This window comes from Gadus chalcogrammus, chromosome 23 (genome assembly GCF_026213295.1).
Source record: "Gadus chalcogrammus isolate NIFS_2021 chromosome 23, NIFS_Gcha_1.0, whole genome shotgun sequence".
Lineage (NCBI taxonomy): Eukaryota > Metazoa > Chordata > Actinopteri > Gadiformes > Gadidae > Gadus > Gadus chalcogrammus.
This window is the reverse complement of record NC_079434.1, coordinates 4,373,330-4,380,925: the sequence shown is the minus strand read 5'-3', so window position 1 is coordinate 4,380,925 and position 7,596 is coordinate 4,373,330. Positions and strand designations below refer to the sequence as shown.

At 43.2% G+C, this 7,596-nt stretch overlaps 2 protein-coding genes across 6 annotated transcripts in view; both read left to right on the top strand.

The window, feature by feature from the left end:
• The window catches only part of LOC130377348 (melanoma receptor tyrosine-protein kinase-like), a 40,495-nt gene extending 33,959 nt beyond the window's left edge, over positions 1-6,536 (top strand). For both annotated transcript variants that reach the window (XM_056584433.1, XM_056584432.1), the window contains exons 21-27: positions 1,091-1,246; positions 1,425-1,500; positions 1,986-2,132; positions 2,498-2,595; positions 3,105-3,281; positions 3,727-3,823; positions 4,087-6,536. In XM_056584433.1, coding sequence (XP_056440408.1) covers positions 1,091-1,246; positions 1,425-1,500; positions 1,986-2,132; positions 2,498-2,595; positions 3,105-3,281; positions 3,727-3,823; positions 4,087-4,457 — 1,122 coding nt within the window. In that variant the 3' untranslated portion in view covers positions 4,458-6,536. The remainder of the gene's footprint in view (positions 1-1,090; positions 1,247-1,424; positions 1,501-1,985; positions 2,133-2,497; positions 2,596-3,104; positions 3,282-3,726; positions 3,824-4,086) is intronic.
• Positions 6,537-7,002: 466 nt separating this feature from the next.
• The window catches only part of sugct (succinyl-CoA:glutarate-CoA transferase), a 63,274-nt gene continuing 62,680 nt past the window's right edge, over positions 7,003-7,596 (top strand). For 3 of the 4 annotated variants that reach the window (XM_056584434.1, XM_056584436.1, XM_056584437.1), the window contains exons 1-2: positions 7,003-7,286; positions 7,543-7,591. In XM_056584434.1, the coding sequence (XP_056440409.1) occupies positions 7,166-7,286; positions 7,543-7,591 (170 nt within the window). In that variant the 5' untranslated portion in view covers positions 7,003-7,165. The remainder of the gene's footprint in view (positions 7,287-7,542; positions 7,592-7,596) is intronic. The other variant, XM_056584435.1, reaches the window with a different exon arrangement.

The following is a 7,596-nucleotide window of genomic DNA, read 5'->3' as shown; positions in this document are numbered from 1 at the left end:
GGACTCTAAGCCAGAACATTTAGGCTAGGTATACACCTCCAACCACTCCTCAAGCTGCTGGTCGGGGTGTCATAGCCCTCCTTCTCTCCTGACCACCTGGATTAATCTGGGAAGAGTAATTTATTAAATATCAATGCATGAAGATGTTTTCAACATCCTCCAGGGGGCTGCTTACTAAAATCCATAACTCATCGTATAATAATTGTTTTCACATTGACCTCAATTTCTTATTCGTCCTTGGCCCACTCCCTTGCTCCTCCTCAACCGCCCTATCTGTAACCCCCCTGTATCTGTATATCTGTGTTGTTCTATTTTCCCAGCCTTGGGTCTCCTCTGGGTCAAAGCAGGCTGCTATTTAATAGGATAGCGCACTAAGCCTGTTGTGGCCACTCCTGCAAACAATGTGTGCGTTTGTGTGTGTTTGTGTGTGTGAGCGCGTACTGCACATGTGTATCCATTTGTGTGTGTTTGTGTGTGTTTGTGTGTCTCTGTGTGTGCGTGTGTGTGTGTGTGTGTGTGTGTGTGTGTGTGTGTGTGTGTGTGTGTGTGTGTGTGTGTGTGTGTGTGTGTGTGTGTGTGTGTGTGTGATCTAAAGCTGTAAAAAATGATAAGCAAACATGAATCTTAATTTCCTCAAGCTGTTCTGTTCTATAGTGTTGTGTTTGGAGTGAAGCCAGAATATTTGAAAGTCCCGGCAATTTAATTACAACTCACAGATCATTTTATATATATTATATTTTTTCTCTTTTTTTCATTGTTTTGTTATTTTTTATGTATATTTTATAATTTGTTGTGAGTGGCTTTGAGCACATGAAAAACTGCTCGACAAACACAATCTATTATTATGGTTTAATTTATCCTATACATTAAGTTTATCACAAACACATTGGTGTCAATCAGCAACAACATCTACATATGTTGAAAAAAGAGGGAAGAAATATTGACAAATATATTGTGTATCCTGTACAATATAAACACTACAGAATATCTATATATTCCTAACCCTATATAATATACAATTTTCGCACTATACAATCCAATCCATGTTGTGTCCACTGTGTGATGTGCAGTGACCTGTGTCCCCCTCCAGGGGATGGGCTACCTCGAAGAGCGCCACCTAGTGCACCGGGACCTGGCCGCACGCAACGTCCTGGTGAAGACCCCCCAGCACGTCAAGATCACTGACTTTGGCCTCGCTAGGCTGCTGGCCGCCGACGAGAAGGAGTACCACGCCGACGGAGGGAAGGTGGGTGGGGGAGAGAGAGAGAGAGAGAGAGAGAGAGAGAGAGAGAGAGAGAGAGAGAGAGAGAGAGAGAGAGAGAGAGAGAGAGAGAGAGAGAGAAGAGAGAGAGAGAGAGAGAGAGAGAGAGAGAGAGAGAGACGTACACAGACTGACCACGTGCCATCCTCTCTCTCTCCTCTAGGTTCCTATCAAGTGGATGGCCCTGGAGTCCATCGTCCAGTGGACCTACACGCACCAGAGTGATGTGTGGAGCTACGGTGGGTCTTACTGGGAGCTTGGGTCAGGAGGTGGCCATCTACATTATTAGGGCCATTCATTTTCAGAGTGTTTTCTGTGTCAACCTCTTTTAAGATCACCTGTGTGATTCCAGGGAATTTTTTTATCATATTATATATAAGTATATTATTATTGTTTTTTGTCTTTTAATGATTTCCATGTGAATCATGTCTGTGTAGAGACCCGATTTTTTTTGATGGGTCCTGTGTTAAAAAAAGACCAAGAGGTAGATATAAAAATAAATAAATATAATGCAACTGCACATTTGTCTAGTGTATGTTGGGGTGGGTTTAACTTTGTGGGGGGAGAGATAGGGTTGGAGAGAGAAAGTACAGTAACGATGACAACAGCCAGACAACAACAACGATATGATTTGAGTGTCAAATCTTGTAAAGACATGAGAAAGAAGCATCTCTTGGTCATCCAGCTGTTGGTGCGGTAGTGCTGACGACTCACTGTGATGTAGGTGTGACCATGTGGGAGCTGATGACCTTTGGCTCCCGGCCCTACGAGAGCATCCCGGCCAGCGAGATCTCCTCCATCCTGGAGAGAGGAGACCGCCTCCCCCAGCCGCCCATCTGCACCATCGACGTCTACATGATCATGGTCAAATGTAGGGCGAGAGAGAGAGAGAGAGAGAGAGAGAGAGAGAGAGAGAGAGAGAGAGAGAGAGAGAGAGTTGATTGGTTGATTGATTAAAGACTGAATTACGGATTTATATTTTCCTTATTTGATTACTTGAATGATAATGTCCATTATTGTTAAGGATTGATAAGTAAATTATTGCTTACTTTATTGAGCGATTACTAGATGGATCAATCAAGCTGATGACTTCATTGATTACTTTTATTTATTGATTGACTGCGAGATAAAAGAGGATGGGTGTTGTTGTTGTTGTAGAATAAATTTGAGGGGATGATGTTTTCATTTTACTTAAGTCCCATTCGAATTTCTATACCTCATGTCCCTCCCCTTCAGGTTGGATGATTGACTCCTCCAGTCGCCCCAGGTTCAGAGAGCTGGTGGTAGAGCTGTCCAAGATGGCCAGAGACCCTTCCAGATACCTTGTCATACAGGTAACGCACATGCTGTGTGTATGTGTGTATGTGTTTGTGTGTGTGTGTGCGTGTGTATGTGTGTCGGTGTGTCGGTGTGTTTGTGTGTGGATGTGTGGTTGTGTGTGTCTTTTTTGGTTTCATTCATGACCTCTGTCCAGACGTCTTCCAGACTCAACCAGCGGAAGAGTGACCAGCCAGAACTTGTCCCCAAAAGACAGAGAGGCAGAGAGAGAGAGGGAGAGGGAGAGGGAGAGGGAGAGAGAGGGAGGGGAGGGGGGAGGGGGAGGGGGAGGGGGAGGGGGAGGGGGAGGAAGAGTGTGTTGGAGAAAAAGAGAACGCTATGTGTGTGATTATCTGAAACTAATTGGAATAATGGGGCGTGAACATCCATGGGTTTATGATTGAGAGACGTGTGTGTGTGTGTGTGTGTGTGTGTGTGTGTGTGTGTGTGTGTGTGTGTGTGTGTGTGTGTGTGTGTGTGTGTGTGTGTGTGTGTGTGTGTGTGTGTGTGTGTGTGTGTGTTGCAGGGGGATAGGCGCATGCACCTGCCCAGCCCCACCGACCCCCGGTTCTTCTCCCGCATGGTGAGCAACGAGGGCCTGGAGGAGATGGAGGACCCAGAGGGGGCGGAGGACCCTGATGAGTACCTCCTGCCCAGCAAGGGACAGGACGCCAACAGCAGCTACCCACACCGCTGTAGCACGGTACACACACACACACACACACACACACACACACACACACACACACACACACACACACACACACACACACACACACACACACACACACACACACACACACACACACACACACACACACACACGCGCACACACACACATGAATACTGACACACCATGTATACACACACACACACACACACACACACACACACACACACACACACACACACACACACACACACACACACACACACACACACACACACACACACACACACACACACATACACGCACACACACATGAATACTGACACACCATGTATACACACACACACACACACACACACACACACACACACACACACACACACACACACACACACACACACACACACACACACGATTACTGACACTCATATGTATACACAAACACACACATTAAATAATTTCTCTTCTCTCTCTGCAGAACAGCCACTCAGCGAGGGGCAACAGCTTTGTGTTGCGATACATCAGCGACCCGACCCAAACCACCCTGGAGGGCGACGACCTCACCCCTGGCCCAGGTACGGGCCTCAGTGGACGCCCGCGTGTGTGTGTTTTTGCACCATGTGTTTGTGTGTGTGTGTTTGTGTGTGTGTGTGTGTGATGCACCACATGTGAGTGTGTTTTTTTCCATCACTTGTGTGCGCGTTTGTGTTTGCACCACCTGTGTGTGTGTGTTTGCACCACATGTGTGTGTGTGCGTTTGCACCATGTGTGTATGTTTGCGTCGCCCTCTTTGTATCATCAACATACAGCCGTTTCTTCTCTTGTTTTGCTGCTTCAGAGTACATGAACCAGAGTCACGGGGGGAGCAGCCTCAGCAGCCGGCTATCGGAGGTGGTGAACCCCAACTACGAGGACCTGGGCTGGGGCGCCTCGGCGCTGCCCGCCACCTTGGAGGACGCCAGCTCATCGCCCGAGGCCACGGATGAACCCAAGCGGCTGACCTGCTTGTTTGAGGCACCGGAGTACCTGAACATAGCGCAGACTCAGAGCTTCCTGCTTCGCTACGCCAACGACAGCCTGGACAACCCGGACTATCAGGCGGACTTCTTGCCGGTCAGCGCCACAAACAGTAGCAGCCGGTTTCTCCCAGCAGTGGAGAACCTGGAATATCTGACCCTGAACACTGCAGTGCAGCCTCCTGTCCGCTAGGGGGCAGTATTAGCGGACTCACTCATTCAAAAGTCATTCTTTGGTCTCTCAAACTAAATGATTTATTGAAGACATGCAACTGCTATCCGGTTGGAAACTATCTATTAAGAACTGGTAATTTAATATTTTAAATACAACCTACATTTGAGGAGAACCAACTGTTTAAAGAGTTCCACTGCTTCATGCTCTTAGAATTGGAGGTGTTGTTTACCTTACGACCAAGGATACTATAGCCAAAGACACCATATAAAAGCAATGCCCCTTTTTCCAGCGAATATTCACTCATATTATTTTACCATTCCTACACAACTCAACAGCTGCAACTGCCAAACTTGAGAAAAATATAGACGAAGACTTGATTATTTACTTCAAATCCAAATCGTATCACTGTATCTTCCTCTGCGGATTCATTTTCTCTTTTGAATAATTTTCTCAGATAAAATCTGAGTGGCATATTACATTGTCTTTAATAGCCAAAACCAGTTCAACAAATTCCATATGACCAAAGAGATATTCGTTGAACGAATGGTTGCATCTGGAATAACAGTTTGGTTGGTAAATGCTATTGAAAATTTGAAAGAAATGTGAGTGCAAACTGTTCTTTACGGGTAATATTTGTGTATATTAGAGATTAAGTTATGAATGAGTCAGACAGAGCAGGCATCTCAATATCCATGGTTTAACTTTATTATACCACTTAAGTATTATTTTATCAAAGACATATTTTAATCCCTAACTCAATTCGATTTATTTAAGAGTTAAAGATCACACTGTAGAACATATAGCATGCTGAGTCAGCTTTTAAATACAAATACAATTAACAAACCAATTTCATCGGCATACACTACAAATGTGCATGCTTCGAAAATAATTGCCAAATGGAATTACTTTCAACATTTGGCCCTTCAATGAGACAAAGGAATTGTGTGTTTCTTGTTTGGAATATTTACAATTGGAATGAGAGTAACATGGCTTGTTTTTAGGTTTCTGTTTTTGACTCTTTTTTTATGTCAATTTAGGCTGGACACTGCACAACCAGATCAATGTGATTGTATGACTTTTCTAAGATGTAAATGTGAATGTAACATTGATGTCCTTAATTGTGGTAGAAAGTCCACTGGTATGCAAATAATACCCTGAAAATTGTCAGTGGACAAGGCCTCACTTAGGTTGTCTTTAACAGCGATGCATGTTGAGCCTAAAGGCCTACTGTGATTGAGGAAGATGAAGTGGAAGGCACTGGATAAATGAGCTACTTCAGAATGAAAGCCATCTTTCTCGCTTAGCGCTGTCCTGTCGGACATTAAATTGCAATTTTGTGGCTACATCATTTTTATAGTTATTTAGTCTTGAATGCAACAATCCTTTGTCAACGTTTATCACCACCATCACTTGTTTTCATGTAACTACTTGAGATTTAAAAAAAAAATTTTTCAACAACTCTGTTTTGGCACCTCAAGTATTCTGCTTTGGGTGCAGCTACGGCGCCACCTACTGTTAGAGATGTGTATCACAATGACAAAATGTAAGGGAACATAACGGGTTTAATACTTGATTGTTTAAAACAATTGATCTCAACGGTGCAATGGGCCGCTAAATGTGAATTCAAAGGCAGTTGACAGCTTCTATCAGCTATTTCTTTGTAGTCAAAGTTATTATTTGTAATTATTTGTACATTTAGGAAGTATAGTCTTTTGTACTGTGTATGTTTTGCTGTGAGTGTTGTACATTGTTAGCTATCTTTGATAATGTCTCTTTTATCGGTTTGTAGTTAGCCTAAAATATTTTCTCTTGAGGAGAGAAGAAACACTTTACTTTTTTCCTTCTATTTCTCTTACCCCCACTTCCATTGCACAGACTGACATTTAAACTCACTTATTACGATCATCATTAAGATAAAAGGATTGTGTATTGTGAAAATGAAAAGAAAAAAGTTGTGGGTGCACCGTCTTCCCCATCTTCTCCTATTAGCACAAACACAGACCCAAAACCTTCCTCACACTCTCACATACTGCTCCTCCTTGCCTCTACCTTTCCCCGCGGCTCTTTGTACTTCGCTTTACTTTCAAATAAAGTGTTCATGCTAAAATTGTATTTTTTAGTCTAAGGTTATTTGCACCACCCCCCCCCCCCCGGACATGGACATGCTGTTATCCAAGACATTATGTATAAGAGGTCGCAATTCATAGTTCAAGAAAACAACAGTCTCGGTAGTACGGAGGATTTGGGCCAGAATTTAGAGTTCGCCCTTTATTCTCAGAATTCTGTTTTTAATCTCTGAATTATAAATGTAGGCCTAATCTCAGAATTCTGACATTAAACTCAGAAAAAACACTTGTTTGATAATTTTTTGATAGTTCTGACTTTAATCTCAGAATTCTGAAATGTATATTCATTCATCCGAGCATTGGCGTACTTCAGTTGACTCGACATCTGTAGTTCAACATGTTCATATATGGCTTGATAAGGCTTGTTTCGGTTTATCACCTGTGGTCACTGCCCTTGGAACTTTTACTTCGAAAAGCATTGAACCGGAAGTCCGAGGTTATACAGCTGATTGCTTTACTGTCTAGTAGAGCACATCACGGTCAAGTGACAGCCGCACAAACGGATTCCTAACGTTAATGAACTCAATTTGTCAATTCCATTTCATCTTTACTTCACTAAACCGCTACCTTATCTAGTACTCGGAGCTCGTTGGGATCAGTATGAGGACGTCAACAAGAGGGTTAAACATTGCTTTCTACAGTCTGGTACCCCAATGTTTGCCAAGTCAACACCGAGCTGTGTATATTGCTGCGCAGAGAGGGTATTCCTGCACACACACAGGTAAAACAACATTGCATCGAAAGTGATTAATCTAAATTTAAACCCGAGTTTGAACCATTGTATTTACTTCTAGCAAGTTATTGCGTTAGCTTGTGTGGCCAAAGTCTAGACTTTATATAGTGGTTTATACCATACTATTTAACAATTTCATTTATACTATCCACCTTCACACTATGTCATACGGTGCATTTCATTCAACTTTTAAACAATCTACCAGCTCATGTTTTCTAATATTAATGTTATATTTGATCCACAGCAGAAGCCTTTCGACCACTAGAGGGAGTCAGAGTTCTAGATCTGACAAGGTATG